At 49.7% G+C, this 26,262-nt stretch overlaps 2 protein-coding genes and 1 non-coding gene across 3 annotated transcripts; 1 reads left to right on the top strand and 2 right to left on the bottom strand.

The window, feature by feature from the left end:
* Positions 1 to 1,153: 1,153 nt before the first annotated feature.
* LOC119375903 (uncharacterized) lies at positions 1,154 to 11,102 on the top strand (the record flags this gene model as incomplete). The annotated part of the gene is made up of 3 exons (XM_037645928.1): positions 1,154 to 1,748; positions 3,623 to 3,644; positions 10,895 to 11,102. Coding segments are annotated over 3 exons (825 nt in total), but the record flags the coding sequence as incomplete, so codon positions are not given.
* An 816-nt stretch (positions 11,103 to 11,918) lies between these two features.
* On the bottom strand, positions 11,919 to 11,991 carry Trnam-cau (transfer RNA methionine (anticodon CAU)). The gene has a single exon. It is a non-coding gene; the product is annotated as a tRNA-Met (tRNA).
* LOC119375904 (E3 ubiquitin-protein ligase KCMF1) lies at positions 11,982 to 23,592 on the bottom strand. The gene is made up of 2 exons (XM_037645929.2): positions 23,412 to 23,592; positions 11,982 to 12,328 (listed from the first exon to the last, which is right to left on the bottom strand). Exons 1-2 carry the CDS (start codon positions 23,575 to 23,577, stop codon positions 11,982 to 11,984), a joined length of 513 nt encoding a protein of 170 aa, XP_037501857.1. The 5' UTR covers positions 23,578 to 23,592.
* Between the last annotated feature and the right edge of the window lie 2,670 nt (positions 23,593 to 26,262).

Below are 26,262 nucleotides of genomic sequence, written 5' to 3'. Positions count from 1 at the left end.
GGGCCCTGTGGTCACAGATCGTAAGAGTACGCAGCATAGTCGCGAGAGACCCGTTTTCTCTCAGCGGCGTGTCGCCGTGAGCCCGTTGCCCGCGGAGACGTGCTAACGGCACCATTTGTGTTGTATTTTCGCCCGTGGCGTGGTGAAGCCTGTTTGCTTCTCCCGCCGCCTTTGGGAGCGGGCGTTGTACGGCGTTTTGTGGTGTTGCCGCAGGCAATAAACTGTTGCGGATCTCGAGAGCAGTACTGTGTACTTGCCGCGTTGCGCTCGGCGCCTTTGCGCTCGAACGTACGTGTGCAGTGGCGCGCTAGTTCACGCGAGGCGACGGCAAACGCGGCCCTGTGGCTCGCTAAGTCCGAACCCACGCTAGTGGCCGTACTCCTGTGAAGTACGTGCACACTACACTGGCGCCCAACGCGGTATCAAAAGCTCATTAAGCTTTTGACTGCTCTTAGCGAGTCAGTACGCCTGTGCGTCTCGGGCTCGCCGCAACATGTCTGCTTCGCGGGATTTTTGTCCGTTGACTTTTCTGGCGGATGCCGCGTTGCAGGAGAATGAGGCCAGTGCCTTACGTGTCGCAACCCCCTGTGGGGACGACACAAAGCGCCTGCCAGCTCCCTTTGGAGATGGAGCATCGTTGCGGACTGGGCCCTTTGCCCTACCCGAACGGTGTGCTCAGGCACCTTCGACTGCTGCAGTACCCCTCGAAATGCGTGGCAGTTCGACGGCACAGCGCTTTCAGTCGGTTCCCTGTGGAATTGATGGGGCGCAGGCCCTGGCCCGTGCCGACTTTTGCCCGCCGTCAGCCGTGCAACCGACAGTTCGACCGCACGCTGAGCAGGCGCCTGTATTGTCGACGGTAGCCGCCCCAAGTGGCAATTATGTTCGACAGCAGGCAAATCCCGCTAGGAGCCTCTGTTGCTCTGGGAATGGCGCGCAGGGCAGTTGTCCTTTTGAAACCGCTCCACTGATCGAGCTGGGAGACTGTTCACCTTCGCTCGACCGCGCCGCTAACGCACCAACGGCTTCCTGTGAAGCAGGTGCGACTCAGACGCTGCTGCAAAACGCCGTCGAGATGATCCAAGCGCTCTCGGGAGCTGTCCAAACGCTTTCGGCCGTTCCGAAACGCACCCACCCCGCTGTTATGTTGCCTGTGCCAACATACAGCGGATACGGGGATTTGCTCAGCGCCCGAGACTACCTTGACTCTCTGTCACGTTATCAGAGAGCAATGGGCTTGGACGATCAGGAGGTGCTCGGGCGCGTTGTCCCGGCTGCACTGACTGATACGGCGGCGAGGTGGTATCGGCTTGCCGGCTACCGAGCAGCAACCCTCGAGGAGTTCCGCGCGGCCTTTCTGCGCGAATTCCTACCCGCTGACTACGAGAGTAGGATGCGGCGAGAGCTCGAGCTCCGTACACAAGCTCCTGATGAGTCGCTTCAGGAATACGTACGCGCGATGGATGACCTTTTCTCTATCGCTGAGCCCCGAGCCTCGAACGAGGAACGCGTCGAACGGGTGATTCGGCAGGCACATCCGACCTTTTCGGCGTACCTGCGCGGCGGTCGCTTCCGCGATTTGGAGGAGCTGGCCGCCGAGGCAAAGCGCATTCAAGGCGACCTTCTCGCCGCGCGCGCCTATCGCCCGCCGCCGCCAGCCAGCGATGCCCTTGAGCCGCGCTGCGCCTGGCGAGGGGCTGTGCCCCAACAAAAGTCACATGGCGCTGCCTTTGCGGCTGCCAGTGGCTGTGCATGGGAGTTGAGCGCTCGCGCTCTTGACCCCTACACGCACGAAAGGCGGGCAGCCTGTGCTGCACCACCTGAAACCCACGCGAAGGGACGCCATCCGACCCAACGCAATGTGGGTGACGCTCGTCGATACGTATCCTTTGATAACGTGGCGAGCCGATCACAGCAGCTCGAGGCTGCTCCGTCTCGTGAAAGAGATCGAGATGGAGTGCGCTGTTTTCGCTGCCGTGAAAGAGGGCACGTAGCAAGGGAATGCACCGGATCTAGGCCTCCTGTGAGGCAGGGAAACGGAACTGCGGGTCGTTCGTGAAAGCACGGACGGCCGAACCTTTGCTTCTACCCTCTGCGTACAGGGCAAGCTGTCTTGCTGGTGCGCACTGCGCCGTTCATTCCGGTCATTATTGCCGGCCGTGAATTTTCGGCGTTGCTGGACACGGGCGCTAGCGCTTCGTTGTTCGGCGCACAGGTATTGTCCCACTTGCAGAAAGCATTCGGTGCGCTTGCGGGACTGCCGAACGACATTCACTCTTGCAACAGGCGTGGCCCATTCGGCTGGCGCCGCAAGGTTGACTGTCAGATGGGGAGATCGAATGAGACGCGCGCGTTTTGTTCATCTCCCAGGGCTCAATGTTCCTGTGATTCTCGGTCGGGACTTTCTTTTGAAGACCGGGATCGTTGTGGACATTGCGAATGGCGGCTATCGTGATGGGCCCTTTTCCCAACTCAAGCCGTTCATCAGCCCGCCGGCGCTTACTGTTGCCTGTGCCGCAGAAGCGTCGGAAACGTGCCACGCGGAGAGTTCGGGGTCATACCCCTGCTCAACGCAGTCCTCCTCTCACAGTCCCCTTTGGGAACGGGAGGGACGGCACGAACCGTGTCGCGCGCAAACTTCGGGGTCATACTCCGGCAGTACGTGCTCGTCGGCTCGAAACCCCCTTTTGGATCGACCGACACGACACGAAGAGGCACCACATCCTTTGATCGCCTGTGCGACTCATTTGGATGATACACAGAAGGCTCGTCTGTCGGCACTTTTACGCCAATACGATGAGCTCTTCACCGATCAACCGGGCTGTACCGATCTTGTTAGCCACGTGATCGAAACCGGCGACGCGCTTCCTTTGAAGTGTAACCCCAGGCCCGTCAGTCTCGCCAAAAGGCAGATTATCGACGGCTTGCTAGACGACATGCTTTCGGCAGGCATTATTCGCCGTTCGTCTAGCTCCTGGGCGTCTCCAATTGTGTTGGTGCCTAAGAAAGACGGAAGTCATCGCCTGTGCGTCGACTATCGCCGTCTAAACGGAGTGACTCGTAAGGATGCCTATCCGCTCCCTACGATAAGCTCCATCGTAGGAAACCTGGGCGAGGCACGGTACTTTACCACGCTTGACGCCTCGAAAGGTTACCTACAGGTCCGGATGGGTAAGCGTGACCAGTGCAAAACTGCTTTCACGTCCCACAGAGGGTTGTTCGAGTTCACTCGGATGCCCTTTGGTCTTTGCAATGCTCCTGCGACGTTTCAAAGACTCATGGACCGCGTCCTCGGGGAAGCAAAGTGGTCTTACTGCTTGTGCTACCTCGACGACATCGTGATTTACTCACGAACCTTCGAAGAGCACTTGGCCCATGTTGCCGATGTGCTCGAGAGGGTGCGGGCTGCCGCGATGACGTTAAATCCTGCAAAAGCCCAATTAGCGCAGACCCGTATTCAGTTACTCGGGTTTACGCTGGGCGAAGGCTCCATTGAGCCGGATCGGGAGAAACTTCGAGCAATCCTCGATTTCCCCGTGCCCAAGGACGTACGTGGCCTTCGCCGCTTTGTGGGAATGGTTAACTTTTATCGTTCTTCATACCGTCCTGTGCCCGACTGCAGGCGCCCTTGACCAAGCTCTTGGGTAAGTCTGCTGTTTGGCAATGGGGACCTGAGCAGCAAGAGGCGTTTTGCCGACTGTCTAGCGCCATTGCGGAGACAGCGCAGCTCAGACTCCCCGACCTGACCAGACCGTTCGTTGTACAGACTGATGCGAGCGATCTGGGATTAGGAGCCGTTCTCCTACAGGAATACGATGGCGTGTTGCAGCCGTTGGCCTTTGCCAGCCGCTCCTTGGTACCCGCGGAGAAAAATTATTCCGTTACCGAAAAGGAGTGCCTCGCCATCGTGTTTGCACTGCGGAAATTTGACGTCTACCTTGATGGGACGAAATTCGTGGTGCAAACGGACCACAGTGCGCTCAGCTGGCTGATGCGGCTCCGTGAGCCTGCGGGCAGGCTGGCGCGCTGGGCTCTCCTGATACAGCACTATAATTTTGCAGTGCAGTATCGAAAGGGGAGCACCAACGTGGTAGCTGACGCGCTATCTCGTGCCCCATTGTCTGCCGAGAACCTTGATTCCGGTGCGACAGCCGCTAGCGGTGCCTTTGCACAAGCAAGCGGTGGGGGCGAAACAGCGGCTTCGCCGCCGTTCGGCGAAAGGGGCGAGTCCGCCGCATTCGGACGAACCTTGGCTGCTATCCAGGCAAACAGCGCTCCGCGAAGCCGGCCAGCGAGTGAGCTCTCCAAAGGCCACGATGCCGAGAGCGAACCCGTGACGCCGACGCAAGCGGCGGTTGCTGCGGTCCTGAGTGGGCGCGATACCAGGTTCCCCTTTGGGAGAATAGGAATCGCTTTCAGCAGACAAGAGCTACTGAAGGCTCAGCAAAGTGATCCGTTTTGTCGCGAAATGTGCGACGGTCTCAGGGAGACGGAGCGCCGTTACGCTGCTTGCCCTGCAGCGGGCGCGGATAGGGGGCTGGAACCAGCGTGTGTCGCTGAGTCCCCGGCGGATTCATATTTGCTGGACCATGACGGGCTCCTGCTGAAATATATAGCCACCGACGACGAGTCTATCGATCCGTTTAAGGTGGTTATGCCCAAAAGTCTGAGAGTCGCCCTGTTGCGATCCTCTCACGACGAACCCATGGCCGGTCACCTGAGTGGCTCCAAAGTTTTCGCAAAACTGAGCAAGACGGTGACCTGGCCCGGCATGAAGCGTGACGTTTATCGCTATTGCCGTTCCTGCCACGTCTGTCAAACGGTGAAGTCTAGGGGTGGCAAGCCACCTAGTCTGATGAAGCAGATTGTCAGTGAGCGTCCGTGGCAAGTGGCCACCTGCGATCTAATGGGACCTTTTCCCAGAAGTAAGCAGGGGTTCATTCATCTCATGGTAGTCGTGGATCACTTTTCGAAGTGGGTGGAATTGTTCCCTCTTCGGAAGGTGACAGCGAGAGCGGTGCTCGAGAAGCTGCAGGAAGTGTTTTGCCGGTTCGGCTTTCCGGAAAGGCTCATCACTGACAACGCTTCGTATTTCACCGCTCGAGTGTTTGGTGTCACGTGCCGTTCCCTCCGAATTGATCACTGCACCACTTCACCCTACCATCCCCAGTCCAATTTGACGGAGCGCGTCAATCGTACGCTCAAACCAATGCTGGCGGCCTTTGCCGAAAGTCAAAGGGACTGGGCAGACCATTTGAGCGAGCTCGCGTTCGCCATTCGAACATCCGAGAGTCGCTCGACTGGTTTCTCGCCCGCCTTCTTAAATTTTGGAAGGGAGTTGGCAAATCCGGTGACCAGTGTCATTCAATGCCAGCTCGGGGACGAGGAGAAGCAGACAGATTGTTCTGCTTACGCATCACAGCTTCGGGACCGGCTTTGTCGAGCTCTCTGTAAAGCAAGGCAAAGTTTGACGTCGTCTAGGGCTCAGCAGAAGGCCCAATATGACCGCAAGCATCGCGACCTAGCATTTGAGGTGGGCGATCTTGTCCTGAAGCGCAACCACGCCCTTAGCGACGCGAGTAAGGGGTTCTCAGCCTCGCTCGCTCCTAAGTGGCTTGGTCCGTACCGAGTGGAGAAAGCTTGGACTCCACTCGCGTACTTGCTGAAAGATCCCATTTCGGGAAAACTCAGCCGTGCCCATATCGCAGACCTGAAAGCCTTTGCATCACGGTCTGACGAGCTTGCGCCAGCGCCCTGTGGTACTTCGCGCAAGCGACGGGGCACACCCGGTGTGGCGGACCGCATTCGGACCCCGCATCGGTATAATCTGAGGAAGCGGTCACCTTTGTGATTTCACGCCGGACGGCGGACTCTGTTTTCCGCAACCGAAGGCCCTCAGTTACTTTCTAGCCTCAGTATGCTAGCTTCTTTGCGGCCAGTGCTCGCAAAGAAGTCGGCCCGCCCAATTTGCTGCTAGTGTTTTTTTTTCTGTTTTATTTGAATACTCAGGTGTATTTAATACGTCTTTTTTTTCGGTTGTGTTTGCCGCATATTGACTGTCATTTTGCTCTCTTTACTTTCTTTCCGTGTTTTATATTGTGCCTGCGGAGGGATTCTTGAATAGCGGTGCTTGCGGGGGGAGAAGAACGAAGGACGCTTTGCGCCTTCCCACTCGAGCGCGCGCGGTTGGCGACATGACACCGTGAAAAGTGAGGCGCAGTGGCCTTGGACGGCGAACTCAGGCCGCGCTTGGTGAAAGCGCTGCTATGTGCAGTGACGTGTGTGTGCGCGTGCGTACGTGCGTGGTGCATTGGTGCGGGCCTGGAAAGAGTGCGCGTGGTGAATTCACCTCATCTACGTGGACACTCGGGTCAATGACCCGCTGACGCCGGACAGACCAGCGGTGCCCCTGCTCTCGGCCGTCGTCGAGAAGCCTGGCTGCCCTCTCCACCATGGCTCCTGCGCTAAGCCAGCTGACATAGCAGGTATGCCTGCGCTTTGCCGACTCCAGGATGCCTCGCAGCCAGTTCGGGTCGGCCTTATTGATCCCCCAAAAAAAAAAGGGCCGGCTGTCCCAGCGAGGTCTCCCGTCATTCCAGCCGAAAAATTCGGGACGTTCGCACCATCACCGAAGCGGCGTTCGTCGGACTCTAGGCTAATCGCCGACAAGAGCGACGAGCCATCAGTGACCCGTTCCCGCCTTGAGGACTTCAAAAAAAGCCTCCTGCCTCGCACTCTGGCATTCACCCCGCTGACAATTATTACGCTCTGCCTCCCCTCCGCGCTGTGGACGCTCTTTCGCGCAAGCATCACGAACACTTTTCTTAATTTCCTTAATTACCTCCCTTCCGCAGTGCCATTTTATTGTATTATGTGTTTCAATCGTATTGTCTTTGTTATTGATTTTTCTCGCATTATAATGTATTCTTTTTTAGCAGCAGCTCCAGGGCTGGATGAGGCTAATGGTTGCTCATAGCAGTGTTATTTTAACTGCATGGGTGACCGCCGGCTGCCTTGGCAGACCGGTAAAGGGCAAATTTAGGAGAGGGGGATGTGGGGATTGAGGCTTGCCCGTCGCCATTGCGCTGGTTTTCGCCTATTTCTGCCATCCCCACGTCCGATCATGCCGTTCCTCTCCTCCGCCGTCTTACGGCGCTGGGCGAGCGGGGAGTGACGTTAACCTCCTCTCTCCCGGCGCCGGACCTCGACGGGGGGCGCTGCGCTCGGGTTTCGTGTCCCGCGAGACGTTTCGCGCAGCGAGGGAGAGACCCTCTCTGGACCTCGTAGGGTAAGCACGCATTTCCTCTCCCGTCCGTCGGCTCCTCGTTTGGGCTCGCTCGGACGGAACTCGCTAACGGTGCCTTGCGCCAGCGGCGAGCGCTTACCTTACGTTGTCCCTCTCCGAACGCTAGGCTGAAGAGCGGTGCGGTGCATTCGCGCGTGGTCGTACTACGCCGAAACCGTACTTATCGAAGCCAACGCGAGCGGAGTTTGCCCTCACTCGAGCGATCGGGCCTTGTGGTCACAGATCGTAAGAGTACGCAGCATAGTCGCGAGAGACCCGTTTTCTCTCAGCGGCGTGTCGCCGTGAGCCCGTTGCCCGCGGAGACGTGCTAGCGGCACCATTTGTGTTGTATTTTCGCCCGTGGCGTGGTGAAGCCTGTTTGCTTCTCCCGCCGCCTTTGGGAGCGGGCGTTGTACGGCGTTTTGTGGTGTTGCCGCAGGCAATAAACTGTTGCGGATCTCGAGAGCAGTACTGTGTACTTGCCGCGTTGCGCTCGGCGCCTTTGCGCTCGAACGTACGTGTGCAGTGGCGCGCTAGTTCACGCGAGGCGACGGCAAACGCGGCCCTGTGGCTCGCTAAGTCCGAACCCACGCTAGTGGCCGTACTCCTGTGAAGTACGTGCACACTACAAATTTCATGACTTTTATGCTTTTAGAAGCGTTGAGTCTGATAAATGCAAAATTGAATTGTAAATGCTCTAACATATCCTATTAATGCTGGTGTCGTTAATTATGACGAACTTTGGCATCACTTCAATACACCCACCTAAAATCCTAAGAAACTAGTGCCCCACCTCGCTTGAGCATCATGAGATCACTGCCCTCAACCTTTGGCAACGATGAGAGCTTACTTTTTTTTTAATCGGGTTCCCGCATGCGGGAAAGAATGAGACAACATATGTAGGTGCTGCGGTATCAGTTATACCGCGTCACACGGCATTTGGAAGGCCTTTCAGCCAACAGTACATTTACTCAAAGGTCCAAGTTCGAGCTGCTACATGGGCGCCCTCGAAGGTCGCTAAGTCTAACGAGTCAACGGAGCACCCTACTACTCTATCGAAACCCCGATGGCTGCTGAGCAACGGAAAGCAGTCTCTGTTGAGAGGCCATGCTATGGATGGCCTGGGAATATATCAAAACATTGACATCTTTTAAAAATGGCAACAATGATTCATGTTTAAAAAGAAGTTCCCTACCTATGAACATGAAAGGATGATCAGCAGAACCTGCTGCCAGTAAGGTAATAAAAAAAGCTGCTTCCTATTGCCTTCCAGTTTAGGACATTGTAACAGGATGTGAAGACCGTTAAGTGGCTCACCATCATGGCTGGGTGGGTCAGCACCGCACAAAAGGCGCGTATGCGCGCTGTGTGTGTATGCAAAGCCGACAGAGTTACATTTGTACAACGTGCCCGTGTGGGTGGCCAGTTACAGAGGCTTGATCATGTGTAACTTAATATGTCTCAATCCCATAAGCGCTGCCAGTAAGCCTTAAGCTTTTTCCTTAAGAATGGCTTTAAAGGGACCTTCGAACACTATTCAAGCTCCCATTTTTTATTTGCGGATTGCGTAGACTGAAGGATGGAAAGATTAATGCTCTTCCATGGACAAGAAGCATAGAAAATTCTATATTGTTGCATACATCTATCGCTAGCATTCACAGATTTCATTTAGCGATGTCCAGAAAAGGAAGTGACAGATATTTCAGCGGCATGCGTGTAGTTATTAGTGAACGTTGCTTCAATTACGTGCCATGTGACGCTTGAAACGAGCTATCAGCAGCTTTCCTGGAACAGATGAGGTCTGCCGATGAATCGCTGCCACACTTTCTCGCTAACGAGTGGCCTAGGGAACCGAAGACAACAGAAGCTGCGTCGGCACCGTGCATGGCTCTCGTCTCTCATATAAGAAAAATTTTTTGAAGTTTGCACCTTAGTGAGTAGGTAGCTAACGAACGCTTTACGCCAGAAGGTAAGTAGAACATGAAAATTCATGGCAATTTTATGCCCCCTGCATATCTTTGATGCTTCACAAAAAATGTCGTTACCAACGTTGTCGCTGCTGTACACCTGCCCGGTGTTCCGGTATTGCAAAAACGGTAATACATTAACGGACACGTCAATATTTGGGAACTCCACGCCAACATTTGCGCCATCGTACCAAGGCTTCTTATTGAATTTTTTGTGACTAGATGGCAACCCGCTAGCTGGTCGGCAAGCAGAGCACCGACTCCCATGAATTACAAGAGTGACAAGCAAAAACCGATCACAGCGCAGTGTATAAAGAGTTGTCATGTTAAGCAGCTAAAGCAACCCCAATAAGTTGTTTTGGAATAAAACTACCATATATTGCCGATTATAAGTCGACGTTTTTTTCATAAAATGCCCTTCCAAAGTTCGGGGGTCGACCTATAATCGGAGTCTACCTATACGCGGAATCGTAAAGTCGACTTATCTGTGGGGTCCGACGAAAGGTCGTCGTCTTTGGATTCCCTGCTATTCGACGCATCGATAACATCAGTCGCAGAGGCAGCGGAGTTGTGGCAACTGCTATCTCCCAACGCGCTTTGCGCGCCGCTTCCGGAGCCGGACGTTATTGCAATCTACCACGATGATCGCGAAACTATAGCGAAACCACGCGAGACGAAAGTGGCGAAACTACGGAGCGCGTTTAAAAATCGCCGCGCTGCATTAATGCAAACTGCTTGGGAAACACGGTCTCGAAAGCAGCATTTCTGCATTTCCATTTTTGCATTTCACTTCGCTTGCGAGCAGTGGTGTGCGCGATTTGTGACGCTGCCAAACGGACGCCAAGATGGCACCGCTACGCCGGCAACAGTACAGCGCTGCTTTCAAGCGGCAAGCGATCCTCTATGCAGAGTCGGAAAACAACGTTGAAGCAGGGCGCAAGTTCGATGTGTCGGAAAAGTGCATGCGGGAATGGAGAAAACAAAGGACCACGATCTTCGCATGCGCTGCTACACACCGTTCCTTTCGCGGACCGAAGTCTGGACGATACCCTGCTGTTGAGGAGGCGGTTCGAGATTGGGTTCACGACCAGAGAAGCAAGAGCTTGAGTGTTTGCTACGATGATACTGAAGCAAAAGCACGTACTGTCACGAAGGATATCGGCATCCCGCAAACAGAGTTCGAAGTATCCAAGAAATGGGTCACGAACTTTATGAAACGGAACGGCCTGAGCCTAAGACGACGCACAACTGTATGCCAAAGGTTGCCCGAAGCCTACGAAGAAAAACAGTGCAAGTTTCTTCGCTACGTGAGTGACCTGAAGGCAAAGCATTCATTCCTGCTGGGTCAAATCAGCAATGCCCACCAGACCCCTGTATGGTTTGATATGCCTAGCAAGAGGACCGTGTCCAGAAAAGGGGAGCGCCAGGTTCGCCTGCTGACTACGGGCAACACGCAAAACCATTTCACTGTCATGTTGGGCTGTACGGCCGACGGGCACAAGCTACCGCCATGTCTTCTGTTCAAAAAGAAAACGATGCCAAAGAAAGAAAGTTTCCGCGGAAAGTTATCGTGCGGGTGAACGAAAAGGGCTTTTTTATTGATGAAACTGTCCTCGAATGGTTTTTATCTCATGTGGTGCAGACGGCCGGGTGCACTGCTGAAGCCTCGCAGCATGCTCATCCTGGACTCCTTCCGCGGCCACATCACAGATCGAGTGAAGGAAGCAGTAGTGGACTCTGGATGTGAGCTGGTCATCATTCCGGGCGGACTGACACTTATTCTCCAGCCACTAGACGTGGCGCTCAATAAGCAATTCAAAGACCGCATGTGCGCGTTCTGCAACGAATAGCTCCAGCAAGAAAACCCGAAGACACAGTCAGGGAAGCTGAAGCGCACTTCTTTGAGTGAAGTGGAGCAAATGGGTCAACAAAGCCTGGTATGGACTGCCAACCGACATGGTCCACGCGGCGTTTTCCACGTGCGGCATCTCAGTACCACCGGCACCCCTTCCAACGGCGAGTAGCAGCAGAGGCTCACACGATGGCAGTGACCGTGACTGCGTCCTTCTCTCAAGCGACGACGAGTCGTAAGCAATGTTTCACGGGCAAATAAATGTTTCTTTGCATCACTCCCTCTTCTGAAAAACTTATTGGTGAGCTATGGCTGAGCATGAGGCTGTGTTCGGAGTCAACTTTTTTTTTCCTAGATGGGGTTGCAAGTTGGGGGGTTGACTTATAATCGGAGTCGACTTACAATCGGCAATATACGGTAATATACTTTGGGCAAGAAATACATGTGTGTTAAGATACTAACACACGTTTCATTCACATGAAACAAAATTGGTTGCGGTTAAGAGATTTTCAAGCAAACATTTTTGTGTATATCCGTTTGCGGCTAGATCTACAATAACAAATTTGCTAATGTATCGAAGTATCTTCACCATTTGAATGTTTTTGCTGTACATGTACAGTGGTGGTGATGGGCTATATCATATGTATGAGTGTTGTTACATGGTACGGCTGAGCACACACATTTTGCCAAAAGGTTAATGAAAACCAACAGTCAACGAAGGTATAGGGGACTTAATTTGTAGTCTTTTTAACTGTGTTGTAGTTACTAATTATGATATAAATGTGAAAAAATTAAAGTGGATGAAAAGACAACTTGCCGCCGGCTGGGGTTGAACCTGCGACCTTCAGATAATGTGTCTGACGCTCTACCAATTGAGCTACAGCGGCGGTAGCTGTTTCAAAGCAGTGGTCATAGCAAACACCACATGCAGCAGGGATACACACCTGGAGAGCAGGAAATGAGCTGCAGGGGCAGGAGCTTCCCCACTAGGCACAGAGGCAGGTGTAGTGGCTGTCTGTGGGCAGTGCAGTGTGGCAGCCGCAGTGGCCGGGCTGGCCAAGTGCGCCTGGCGCCGAGGCAATCGCTCCAGCTGCTGGCGTGCTGCCTGCGCCTGCTGCCGCTCCAGCTGAAGTTGCATCTGCAACTGCTGAATCTGCGATGTCGTGCTTGGTGCTGCCAAAGTGGCTGTGCGTCGCACACCTGATGAAAGCTGTGACAGAAGCTCTGCACAGAAAAGGGAACACAGAGCTAGCACAACACTAGCACACGCACAAAGGCAGTCGTCCACACACTGCTTAGTACATAATACATAGGGTTTTTATACACAACAAACCTTGCTAGAGCGACTAGATAAAAAAAGACAATGAGAAAGAAAGCGTTCAAACAATCCTTTCTCGTTAAAAAAATAATAAATGCGAGTTCCCATTTTGCTCAAGTGACTAGCCCACAAACAACACACCAGTTTCATTCCAGGAAGCTGGGATGCCTCAGCAGTCAGAAAACTGGGACTGGTCAGGTTAAGCGTAAAGGAACACTAAAGGAAAAAAATATTAAGTAGAGCTAGATTTGACAATAAGGCTTTTGCAATAAATACACCACTCTTAGCAAGAGCAGAGCATAAGTAAGAAAACAAAACTGAGAAACTGTAGTGGTACCCTTTGTTGTGCACTGCGGTACCTCATAAAATGACGTCAGACCCTCTATTTTGATCACACAACTACTGCAACATGTTACAAGTTAGAGTAACTCATGTAAATTTCAACAATAAAGAAACATGCAGTAGGCGAGAATTATTGCTACATATTACGGCCATGGAGCATAGTGCACAGTAGTGTCAACAAGTTCTGGTTTCAGTTGGCCACGCTGACTGCACTCGTGCTATCACTTGGTTAATGGTAATGTTTTCATTCCACAGCATGCAGTGCTGTGTCACGAAAGCTCCTGTCAGGTTTCGTTACTAGTTGGCAGCGGCAAAATACCAGGTAGAAATGATGCCACGGTGTGCCCAAATGGTCTACATTGTCTGACACCAACGAGCACTAGCATGTGGTCCCGTAATCCATAACGCACACTACATAGCCACACTACATTCAGTAAAATGTGTGCAAAATGCGCCCACTGACAGCACACAACATAGAATGAGCAATGCCATTTAATCTATTGCCTGGCTGAGGCTTGACTTGAATCGTGGCACCATGGTTATCAGTTTCAAAATGAAAACCTTTCAAAACGAGCCGGTGAACTGTAGTGATCCCTCTTGGATGCCTGCTGATTCGCAGAAAGTGGCAGTGTAACGTCAGGTCCTTGGTTTAAGTATTATGTCCTCGGGACATGGCACTTGAAAAAAAAAAAATTTTTTCTTGATCGATTTTGATGAAACTTCCAGAGTATGTATATTCGTGTGCCGATTTCAATTATGTAATAATTTTGCAGTATAATGTGCAGTTTCTAACATACAAGATATTTCATGTGTCTTTTGGGGAGCACGATTTTTTCTAAACGGAGAGTTACGAAGTAGATCGCTACATCACAATAACCTGGAATGAGAACTATGTGCAGTGCAGCAAGAATGGATGTTCTAAACCCATTAGAACAAAAGTAATGGTATGTTGAACATTCGAGAGTGAAACCCCAGCTTGAAATTGACTCACTCGTTCAACATACCATAACCTTTGTTCATATGGGTTTACAACATCCATTTTTGATTTCAGATTATTGTGATATGCTGAATAAAAAGCATACAGCTGAGCACCCCACCCTATGGCACTCTGGTTTCCTGTACAAATGTTTGGGAAAAAACATTGCAGACAGAAAGCTTTCGATGACATTGAACATATTACCACGTATACCTGTGCGTGAGAGGTCTCTCAATATCCAAAACCACGTAAGCCACGTATGCGCGACTCAATACGCATGAGATGATCGGTGGTGGATCGACCCTCTCGAAACCCACACTGGTATGGGTCGAGCAATTTGATTCTAGAAAGCGTAGAAAGCCGCAGTTAACCATTTTTTGAAATGCTTTGCAGAGGCAACTTCTTAGCGCTACAGGTCTCTAGCTTGATACAGAGAAAGTATCATTTCCCTGCTTTAGAATTGGAATTATAATAGCCTCCTTCCAAGATGAGGGGATCTCGCCGGAAAACCATATAAGGTTGTAGAGGGAAAGAAGAGTTTCTTGTGTTTCGGAGGTTAGTTGCTGCAGCATCTCATATATTACGCAGTCTGAACCTGGGGTAGACGTACATATTACAACAGTTCAGTGCTGCCTGCAGTCCTGCTAAGTGGAATGCTTCGTTGTACGCCTCAGTTTTGCAGATTTTCTTTCTAACTTTTGTTGTTCTATTCGCGCTTTGTACTTTTGGAAGGTTTCGGAGTAGTGTGAGGAGCTCGATATGTGTTCAAAATGTGTGCCAAGAAAATTAGCTTGATCCTCCAAGCTTTCCCCATGGCTATTTACTAATGACAGGGAATACGTTTGCTGGCCCTTAATTTTCTTCACCTTATGCCAAACCTTTCCCTCATCTGTGTACAAGTTGATACTCTAAGCTTTGTCCAGCTCTCTCGTCAAGATTGTCGACACATTTTCCTGGCCTGTGATTTGACCTTCTTGAAATTTTCTAGGTTTTCTTCTGTTGGAGAATTGCCAAGCAAAGCTCACACTTTGTTTTGCATCGTTCCATCATGCATCGTTCCATCATAAAACACGTTGCTTGGAACCCATGCGGCTCATTTGAGTAATACATTTAGATGCGGCGTCAAGTATAGAAGCTGTAAAATACGTAACAGCATCATCTATGGTTAGAGTGGACATCTCAGCCCCCGTCATGTGAGTAAGGGTTCAGTACCGTTCCCAATCAGCTGAGTCAACCTTCCAGTGAGGAACCTGCAGGGGTAGTTATCTTGGTTCAGCGTACACGGGATTATTGGGAAGTGGTCACTCCCATACGGGTTTCTAGGGACATTCCATTTAAAGCAAGGTAAAAGCGTCGGCGATAAAATGTTAAGATCTATGCCAGAGTATGATTTATTTGCAAGGTTAAAGTAAATGGGCTCCTTCGTATTCAAGAGACGTGCCCCAGAGGAAAAGCAAAGTTGTTCGATAAGGTGACCTCGTGCATCACAATGAGAATCTCCCCACAAGCTACTGTGTGCATTAAAATCAAGAATCAAACAGGGTTCTGGGAACTCATCTATTAATGGTTCTAAATCGTGTCTGTGCAGCTGATGTTGTGGTATATACAAAGAGCAAATGGTAATGAGTTTACTTAAAAGTAGGAGCCACTGCCTCAAGGGCCATCTGGAGCTTCAATTGCTGACATGCTATATTTCTATCAGCTATGATGGCCACACAACCTGATGATACGACAGCATCCTTGCGATCTTTTCGGAAAGTAATGTATTGTCGGAGGAAGTTCGTGTGTTTGGGGGTTAGGTGTGTTTCTTACACACACTTGTAGATTGAACTTACTCAGTTCTTGCATGTCATTTACATTTCAAAGTAGTCCTCTTCTGTTCCATGGTATGATTTTGTCCACGATGAAAGAAAAAAAATTGTGCTGTGTGTCTCAAAAGGATAGAGATTGACTTATTTTACAGGACCTTTGTCAGGCAATGTAATTGGTGTTTTGTCCTTTTTGGAGCAGTCAAGGGAATCTCGCCACCCCTTAGGCGCTGTCGGTGTCTGACAGATTGGTGTCCATAGCCTCTTGCGAGGCACTGGACACTCGCTCCAGAGAGCGATGTGCACGTCACGCGGGCTTCACTTCGATCGACGAAGTCTTTGCCCCCACCGAGCCGGAGGTTGATAGGGCCCCCTTGGCCTCTTCATTGCCCTGGCTGCTGCCGGAGCTTGCAGACGCCATTGGTGTGGACAGGTTGACCGAGGGCAGGGAGCGCTGGCTGCTACCACCTTAGGGGCGGGTGGCGTTAGCCTCGGCATGCTAGGCGTGGTCCGGGCAACGGCCAGGGTCGTAGTGGTGCCGCCCCCCATTGCACCACTTCAGCGAAAGATGTTTTCAGTGCGAATGATGATGAAATCCATTGTCATGCTTCACAGAACGTTATATTTTCCTTTATTTTTACAGTAATTATTTCTTTTTCTTTCTTCCAGGCTGGGCAACGTCTAGAGCATGCGGGGTGACTGCCATCTCAGTTTGCACAATGGACCTCATCATTACTGCAGCCATCAGCATAGTGACCGATTGTGCCGCACTTAGCGCAAGTAAGCTGCCCTCGGCAGCTCTGAGATGCATGACCGAATCTCTGGCATTTGAAGCAATGCCTCGGGTTCGGGATGTAAGGTCTGACATGAAGTTTCACATAGCCGGTTTCAAGAGTCTCGGGTAATGTGGCTGAACTGAAAGAGAGTATGAAATGCTTTGTTACGATTTCATTGTTGTTCCGTCTGATTGTGATGCACTGCACATGGATTACACCTTGGTCCCTCCATTAGTCGAGGAGTTCTTCATTCAATGCCATCAGGTCTACGTCTGATACTATACTTTTCACTGTGTTCATGTTTCGGTGTGCGCTCAGGGATGGGGAGGTTACCCAATGCTACGAGGTGTGAGAGTTTGTTGTGCTGTTCCTAGTCTTTTAGTTCGAGGAGCAAATTGCCACTTGCCATTTTTGCAGCCTTATAACTGGTGCAATGGTCTCTTTTAGGCACTTGGCCACAAGGAATGGCCAAATTGCTCTAGGTTTTGTTGACGATTGCTCACAGTGAAGGACATGAAATTTCAGGAAAGTTTCTTTGTTTTTAGGACAGAAGAGTGAGGTTGCGTCAGTGCACACCCTTTCCGGGGCATGATCGATTGCAAAAGGGTTCGAGGATCCCATGAAAGTGACTTGTTCGGCAACAGCACCTACCACCCACCACCCACCACAGAGCCCAACAAGAGGACGTGGCAGAACATGTGAACAAGTCTGCAAAACGGCAGTACTAGTACGCTGTTATTGTAGCCTGATATGGTTTACCCTAGGTTGGATAGCCACACAAGGTTAACCCTTGCCACCAGGAGAACTAGAAGTAAATGGAACCGCATAAAAAAATATCCGAAATTCCAGGGAGGGGCAGCTGTCCCCCCTTGCACGCCCCCCTCCGGACGCCCATGCCTGTGGGACCACCTTCAAAGAGCACGGCGCCAAGAAACCTCGCCGCACTGACTCAGTGTGTCTACAGAGTTGACTTTTCTAAATTCCCTGAGTTTTCCAGGTTTTCCCTGGGTGTTTTTGCTAAAATTCCCTGAGTGAAGCAAAACTTTGTTTTATGTCAAGATGGGTAGAGACCATATCGCTCGGTGATGTCACTCTCTAATACGCACGTTAGAAAATAAAAACGACAATCTCATTTGAATAGTACATAGAACAGTTAAACCTCAATATAGCGAAGTTGGCAAAAGCGGCAAATCACTTCGTTATATCGAAACTTCGACCTTCGTTAAACTGAAATTCGACCTTTCATGCAAGGCATAGTTACCGAAGGATTAATCTTAAACTGAAAATGCCACAAGAATGCTCGACTAATATGGCAACATGAAAAAACTTTTTTGATTTTTTGCGTGAAAAAACATCAATTTTGTTGAGCCTGAGGTGCAGCAATCACAGTTAGATGCCTTGCCAGAGTGTCACATGTATATACGAAACAAATGCGGGTTTAATAAACTGTGGAATTGCGCTTGTTCTGCTGCTGCAGGTTGTTGTCAAATCCTCGCGTGTTGCCCAGAGCAATGCAACGCCTTTGCTACCATGTTGCCCAGCCGAACCATTTGCTCTCCACGAACGCAAAACATAGAAAACCATCCCATGTTAGAAAAAAAGAGTCATAGTTTCACCGCGAGGGATTTATATACGAATAAAAGAGGAATTTTATATGAATATAGGCTAGCAGCTCGCTCCTTCAGGAAACGCAGCCGCTGCACTAAGAGAAGTGCCCTATCTATGGCTCAGGGGCGGAGTCAGGTACCTAATGGGGGGGGGGGGGTACAAAGGCTGAAGCCCCCCCGCTCAGCAGTGCATTTCGGTCGGTCACGCCCTTGCTCAGCAGTGCATTTTGGTCGGTCACGCATATTTACAGCAGCCCAGAGGGGATTATGGCGGTGCCTAGGAAGCCTTCGTTGTAAATGTGCATAGGGAAGCAGGAAAAGGTAGAGCTATTAGAGAGGTAGAGAGCAGGGACAAGATTCTCTTTACCCCTCTTGGGCAGTGGCAGGCAAAGCAACCTGAAAAAGGGGGGCAAACTCAACAGAAGGCCTGACAAAGGAGGTGGATGACAAGCACTGAAGGGAGGGGACGGGGCTGCAGCTTAAGGGGGGGAGGGCGATCACCACTACGCCCCCCTCCCCAACCTCCCCAACCTCCCCCCCCCACCTCCCCAACCCGCCGGCTCCTATCTCCATGAGCCCATCGCGCGAACGAGACAGTCAGCTCGTTTCATCTCTGCTTAAAGGGACACTAAAGAGAAACAACGAATTGGTTTAGATTGACAAAGTGTGCTCGGAGAACTCTTGTGTAGTTTATTTCACCACCATAGGTTTATTATTAGAGGAGAAAACCAATTTCACAGTTTCATTTTTAAATTTCACGCCAAACTTTGTAATTCGTGACGTAAGAGATTTCAAAGAGAATTTAACGTATTTTGGCGCCACTGGCTCGACAAAATTTCCACAAACTCGTTATGTCAAATCTCTGGCCCCCTCAGAGGACAATGTACTTCGATTTAACCGATTAGGAACTACGAAGGCCCAAGCAGGCACCGTCAAAAATATGTGACGTCACGGCAAATGGTGCGGGAATTCCAAGGTGGCGTCGCTACCTGTATTTTCTTTTTGCGAGTTTTCTCGCTTATTAAGCGTCTTCTCGCAGCAAGCGTGGTGTTTTTGGTATCGTGGAAGACTACTTTACTAATGCGAGAAAAATCGTCTTGCTCTTTAGTGTCCCTTTAAGCCCCGTTCGTTGGCAGCGCTCGCGTGCTTTCGCTCGCGCATATAGCATATACAACGCGCGGGGTGATGTAATCGCGATTTGGACTTGATAAGGAAGATCATGGCAAAGGCAAAAAATTCGCGTCGGAGTGTCTATATAATTGCTATCGCAAAAAAAGCAATATAGCTGCGGGCTAAGATCGCATGAAAGCACGGCAACATCCTGAATTACGGCACATCCGATTAAGGTGGAAACGTTACTGTTTTCCGACATCGTGCGCCAAATCGAGCAAATGGGACGCGTGCCGGTGTCGCGAATTTCGGTCGCCGCTATGCCTTGGCTCTGAAAAGTTTTGGAATTCGGCTTTGTAGCAAACATCCACGTGGTGTGGCTGGTAATTGCGAGCTGCAGCCCCCCAAAATATCGGTCGACTACCTAAAACTTGTTTCAGCAGTGCCCTCATCGGGAAAAAAAGAATGAAAAAAGCTTTCACTTGCTGTGAATGGGGCCGTTAGTTACGCTAGCTCTCGCCTGGAAATTTATTCTATTCTTCACGGAGTCCTAAATAGCATCTTTGAAGCTCGGGATCAGAGCGAGTGAGCTCTCCGATAACAGCCAACAAGCGTCGTCCTTTTTCTCGCCGATCGGGATGGCTTGCCAGATACCAGCCTTGTCAAAGACATCCGCTTCATAAACGATCACGATCGCTTGCAAGATAGCTCAAGCTCGTTACATCTACTGCTATCGCTTCTACAACTAATCATGCTTGTTACTTGACACGTGGTGATAACAAAAACACCATATCGGGCGCTAACGCACAGCACGCGCGAGAAAGAATACAGAACTACACTGCGTAGTCACAGAACACCCTGACAACATTGCGCGATACGATGTGTCGTGGTTCATGGTTCCCGCATGCCACGCATTAGCCGGATTCTCTCCCACTTCACCGCTCCGAAGGCGATGACAGCATCGAGGTGCGCCACTTCCCCGCAGCCGCAGCGGCCGTTTGATTTGAAAAATGCGTTCACAAAATATCAAGCCAGCGCTACCGTGACTTTCGTTGCCTTTCAATAAAGTTACTGCGGATTTTCCCTGATGGGAGCAGAATTTCCCTGAGTTTTCCCTGAGAATTTCCAGACTACCCAAAATCCCTGAGAATTCCCGGTGTTCCCGGTTTTCCCGGTCGGTAGACACCCTGTGACTATCTCGTCAAACACGAGCGCATGGTACTGCGAGCGTAGCGCCGTTGTAAACGTCCAGCACACTTTTATTAGGGGACGACACAGACGCGCTTCGCATCAGTCTGCTGCCGCTTTTCGTGCAATATCGCTAGAGCAGGGGTTCTCAAGCTTTCTGACCTTGGAGAACCCCAATGGCTTTTCCAGAGTGAGTGCCGCGGAACCCCTAACATTTTCTTGAGCATGAAGACAATCGAAAGCGGGAGGAGGGGTGGAGGGTAGGTGATAATGCCTCTTGACGCGCGCAACCGCAGTATTAACACTGCCCGCGTTGGCTTGTTCTACACAGACTTGCGATAATACATAGACTTGCTATTCCCCCGCGCACTGCTCCGTGAGTCGCGTAAAGTGCCCGCCGACCATACACCGCATGCTTCAGGCACCGCACAGCGTAAGTAATGTGTTCACGTAAACGAAGCACCGGACGTACGGAGGCCTGTTCTACTTTTTGCAAAAAAAAAAAAAAAAAAGGCGTGCCAGTCACACAGCGAAACGGCCATCGACCGATAGAAAGGTCGTAAAGCTAAGCCTAAATGCTCGTGTAGCCCACAGCCGGCACAAAGCAATGCCTCTTAGGCGTATCAAAGTGCTCGTTGCACGTTTTGATTAAAAACCCGACATGAAGCAGAGGCAAATCACCGTGTATGAAAACTGTGCCATACGATCGCCAACGCGCCATGAGCCACGAATAAAGCGCCGAGGTTCCCGTTAATATCGTTTTAACTGGTTTGAACACTCACAAGCATAAATTGCCAGTGCTCCGCGCGTTCTCTCACCACGGGTCCACAAATCGTGCAAGTTTCATGGCGCGCACTAGACAACGAGTCTTTAGTGCTGCTACCACGTTGGTCTCTCGCTACCCGCAGACACCCGATGTGCAGATGCAGCGTGCGATGGCTTCATTAAATGCAAAATACAAGTAGCGCCAGAACATTACAGCCTAGAGAGTAGAAGCAGCACGCTCGAGGTACGGCAGCACATTTTTGCAGGGTCACGCATATTTACAACAGCCAAGAGGGGATTATGGCGGCACCATGGGAGCCTTCGTTAGAAAGGTGCATAGAAGAAACACGCTTGGGCGCGTCTATGTGTCCTGCAAATGTCATTTTATTGTTATTCCTGGCGCCGCTTAAGATCATGTTGTCAACTCTGTCTTTTTTTTGCTACTGGAGCTGATGTGGGCATCAAAATTCTTGCTTTTGAAGCTGTTTCGAAGCAGTTCGGTGCAATTTTTGCGATTTTTATGCTTTTGGAGCAGCTTGGCGCAGGAAAACGGAATCGTATCAAAAATGCGCAATATGCGCAGCTGTCTCACCTCTGCTATCGTATTCTACCCTTGAAGGAGAAGCTCAAGCGTCTTCCAAGTTTTTTGAGGTTGTTAAGCATTAACCTTTCATTCTGGCGTAAACTGTTTACCTTTAGTGTACCTTTAACATCTCCCTTCTTGTGCATTAATATGGCATTTTTTATGATGTGCATGTTGTGCATCCTTCACTTACTCGCGCAAAACACACAGGGACTAGAGGAGACTTACGAGGACAGGCGCGACTTCGTCCCTAGTCCCTCTAGTCCCTGTGTGTCTCCTTAGTCCCTGTGTGTTTTGCGCGAGTAAGTGAAGGATGAATTTGTTCCAACTAGACCGAATTGCAGTTTTGCTTCTGCATGTTGTGCAGTTAGGATTTAAGACTTTTTGAGCTTGCAATATGTGAGCATCAAGTTCAGCTTGCAATGAATGGTGTGTCAAATTGGGCAAATGAATATGATTAAGCAACACCTACTTCAACGCTCTTGCTTCTCTTTCTACGAAGACAAGCCTTATACCAGATCCTGATATGCTACATGGATAGCACATAAACACTGAACATAAATTTTTACGCATTACTCCAGACTCAAAACTATCTTTCATTCCATACATCAAGTATCTCGAAGCTAATACCTCAAAACAATTAAAAAACACGGGGTAGTGACAGGAAATTACCCCATAAATTCCTGCTTAATATAGCGTAAAATGCAGCGTGTGTCGTGCTAACCGACCTGCAGTGAGAGATCCACTCAAACAAATTACACATCCACTAATGCCACCAGCAAAATGGGAGCAGTTTCTTCCATGCTTTTCTGCCACTGTACTACCACCAAGGTACGCGACACATGTTAGCAGGTCGGTTGGTTTGTTTTGCATTTCTCAGAAGAGTCAATAATAAAACTTGTTATATATGTGACTGAAAACATTGGCCACTCTCACTAACTATCATCATCAACCAAGCATTACCACCTCTAGCAGAAGGTAAGGCTCCACGCCCTCAATGTCACTTTTCAAGATGAAGTGATGGAGTCAACCTGGGTGACAGATACCACCGGTGGCAGGCTGTTATTCTTTGATTCCACCCACCACCTACAAAGCCATTGGTTAGCAACCACTCTGTGCTCTCGGCCATGGCTCTGGTGACATTGAAGGTGTTTGAGGCCCTTATATATTACAGCGAAAGCTGTTATGAGATCACAACAAGAGTCTATTTTGCTGCCGTAGTTATTTGCCGCCGCCGCTGCTGGTGTCCGTAACTGCTATCGCGAAAAATAAGAAAAAATGACATGAGAAAAAATTTCTAGAATTGGATGGTATTTGAACCCGAGCCCTCTGTGTGGCAGTCGACTCTTCTACCACAGAGCGACACTGGTGCTTCAAACTCCTTCGCAATAATACCCTATACAGGTGTCATATCGGTCAAGGAATCGCGTTAACATACATAATATAGCGTCGTAGAAGAGTAAACAACCAGGTGTCACACAATGCGAATTGCACAACGAGTGGGTCGTTCAATGCTTCCAACCCATTATGGTTCAACCATAATTGTTCATCACGATCAGCCACGGCACAAACAAAGTGCACATAATGACTTACAGATGTGTAGCAAGTACCTCACTTATCCGCGGAATGACGAATAATGGAATAGTGGGTGCTTCCCTACTTTATGAAAGTTAGGGTGGTTTATGGCGTAGTGGGTGCCTTGCATGTGTTAGTTGCCCCAAGAGAGTCTACAACAGGCTCTGGAAAGGCCACTCTTCCAGCTTTCACTGTGACTGTGCTGCGTGTTCTGCGCCGGCCTGGCGCTTTTTTTAGTACCAATATAGCACAACCTTACCAGCAATAGGATCCATAGAATCTCTGTTGCTAGGAGACAGTGCAGAGAGACCTCCAGTGGAAGAGAACTGCATTTGAGAGCGCCGAGCTCGAGCACTGCTCATACCTCTGCCAGCTGGATGAGGAATCCTGCGCACATGCCTTGATCCAGAAGGTTCATCCTGCATTGAAGTGCACTCCCAGTGTAGACATTGTCTTGCCAGCAAGGTCAGCCTTATAAAACACTGGGCCCCATGAAGTATGGTAATACAAAGGCTTTTATAAAAATTGACCTACATTCCAGCCAAGAAAATATACTTCCGTCTGACCTAAGAAAATCCATCCAAGAAACTGAGCAAGATTCAGTAAGTCATCTAATATTTTAGTTTACGCTATGCATCAGTACTATGGAGTAGGTGGTAGTGCTCTGGTTTAAGCCCAAATGAGACCAGGCATTGCATTCTAAAAGTGCTTAAAAGTTTGGTCGCTGTTGTTAAAAAAAAAAAAGAAAAGAAAGAAAACTGCAAGCCAGTTCTATGGAGTAAACAGCAATACTGTGGGTATAGGATTGGTAAGCTCACTTAGCTGGTTACTTTATGGGGTTTAATGTCCCAAAGCGACTCAGGCTACGAGAAGCTGTAGTGGAGGGCTCCAGATAAATTAAACCTCCTGGGGTTCTTTAACATGCACTGACATTGCACAGTACACAGGCCTCTAGCAGTTCGCCTCCATCTGAATGCAATCAGTGTGGCCAAGTTCGAACACACGTCTTTCAGGTCAGCAGCCAAGCACAGTCACCCCTTGGCCACTGCGGCGGCGATAAGTTCCCTGAAAGCACTCATTTTCAGTAAGAAGTTGTCAGTTCGTTTCAATATTTAAAGCTATCTCGCCAGAAGTCTGCCCCTATCTTCATGGAGTCAGAAACACCTTCTTCACACTTCAAGACTGTGGAGAGCGAGCCTTGCGGTATTTTGAAACGTGCAGTGACATCTTTGCAACATTATCTTTTCCATGATTGCTTGCAAGATAACAGCCTAACTAAGTGATAGGTCTTGTGTTGAATACTGCTATATACACTACTCAAGCTGTCAAAAACCTCAAGAGGCTGTGACGTAAGCAGCAAGAAGCAGTAGCCACAAAAAAAAACACATCACTTGTTAAACCAAGGCTACAGCACTACATGCAACGCACCAAAACAGATGCCCCCTGGTGCATCGGCAATACACTGCACTTGCCAGATTATGGCTTCCGAGTTCCGAGATAGGGCTGCGTGCACTGACATACTGAGGTCATGCCAGCTATTCAGCAAATAGCTTTGCTGGCTGCTCTTTGCTGCATGGCACACAACTAGAAAAGTATACTCACAAACAACCTTACTGAATTCAACCATCTGACTACTTGCGCCTACAGTAGTAGTTTCCATACGCTTCCGTCTTCATTTGCAGCAGTAGAGAAATTTTATTATATTAAGCACAGCTCATTATATTGAGGTTAAAATAGTTAGTGCTCTATCGACATGAAGTTCTGAAAGCAAAATATGCAGTTGCATCAAGAATTTTGTTAGTGATGTTTGTTATATTGAGGTTTATTTGTACATGTGAATGCAACGAAACAAAAGATGCATCAGGCAAACTACATGATGTTCAAGTCCAGTAAGTTTCCACTTCCAAATATTTGAATGCACCGCAAGCACTTGCTCAATAAAGAATAGTGACCAAGCCCACTCAGAATGTCCCTGATATTCACAGATACACGTTTCAATATGCTGCACACAAAAACATGCCAGAAAACTGCCAGGACAAACACGTCAGGAGACTAAAGTTGCAATAAGTTCTTGTGTGAACACATTAGGAGTGTCTCTCACTGCAGGGCAGACTTTGTGCCTGATCATTCATAAGTTCTGGAAATGCCTTATGTTTAGGGACAGAAGCAGGTTTGCTCCACATTCCCTTGTGTAGACAGGTTTGTGCTACGCTCACCCTATGAGTGGCAGTCTGTTAAGTGCACGATTCGCCTCCAATGCACAAAACCTGCTACGGTGGGGTTCATCGACTCTCTGACACAGAGCATAGAAGGCTTCACAGTCAAGACTGCCAACAAATGAGGGTTTATTAATACGGGATGCTACACAGTACGACAGTAACAGTTTGTGGGCAAAGGCCCACCACATGACCGATCGAGCAAGCGTGCCTGCTGCGCTACAGGCTAACTGGGTGGGGGTCCACCGAGTACGAGAGCGAGTTATGACCGAACAAAGGTCCCATTTGTTGCAGTCCTGTGAGCATCTGCTGCAGCAATAGCTTATGTATGCTAAACTTACAACCTTGGGAATTTACGAACCTGCATTAACACTTTTGCAAAGCTACTTTACTAACAGCACTGGAGTTATTAGCTACAGAGCTGCTGCTTCTTCTACAAATAACCACGACGTTGAGCAAGAATAAATTTTGGGTCTTATCCTACTCCTAACTTACATCAGCAACTTATCACCATCACTTATTTACACTGACTCCATCCTCTATGCCAACAACAAAGCCATATTTGACATTGATGACGACATTATCAGTCCATTATGGTTAAAGCAGCACAAACAACACAGATGAAGGAAGAGACTCAACAAGTGCCTGTCTGTGTTGCTTGAGCTGCTTTAACCATAGTGGAACCATACCACTAGCCCAGTTGTCAACCTTACTACATTGTCAGTCCACTAGCAAAGTGAAACGTCATTACTACAAAAATAACTTGCTAAAAGTAAACCCCGTTAGAACAAGCTTTATCACACCTTCCAAAAAACACGTGCAATAACATAACTTGCCGCCGGCAGGGATCGACACATACTTTCGGTCCATGTAGGCGGCAAGTTATCTTTTCGT

Source organism: Rhipicephalus sanguineus, unplaced genomic scaffold (assembly GCF_013339695.2).
Source record: "Rhipicephalus sanguineus isolate Rsan-2018 unplaced genomic scaffold, BIME_Rsan_1.4 Seq10104, whole genome shotgun sequence".
NCBI lineage: Eukaryota > Metazoa > Arthropoda > Arachnida > Ixodida > Ixodidae > Rhipicephalus > Rhipicephalus sanguineus.
The sequence above is the reverse complement of the archived record's forward strand: the minus strand, read 5'-3'. Positions and strand labels throughout refer to the sequence as shown.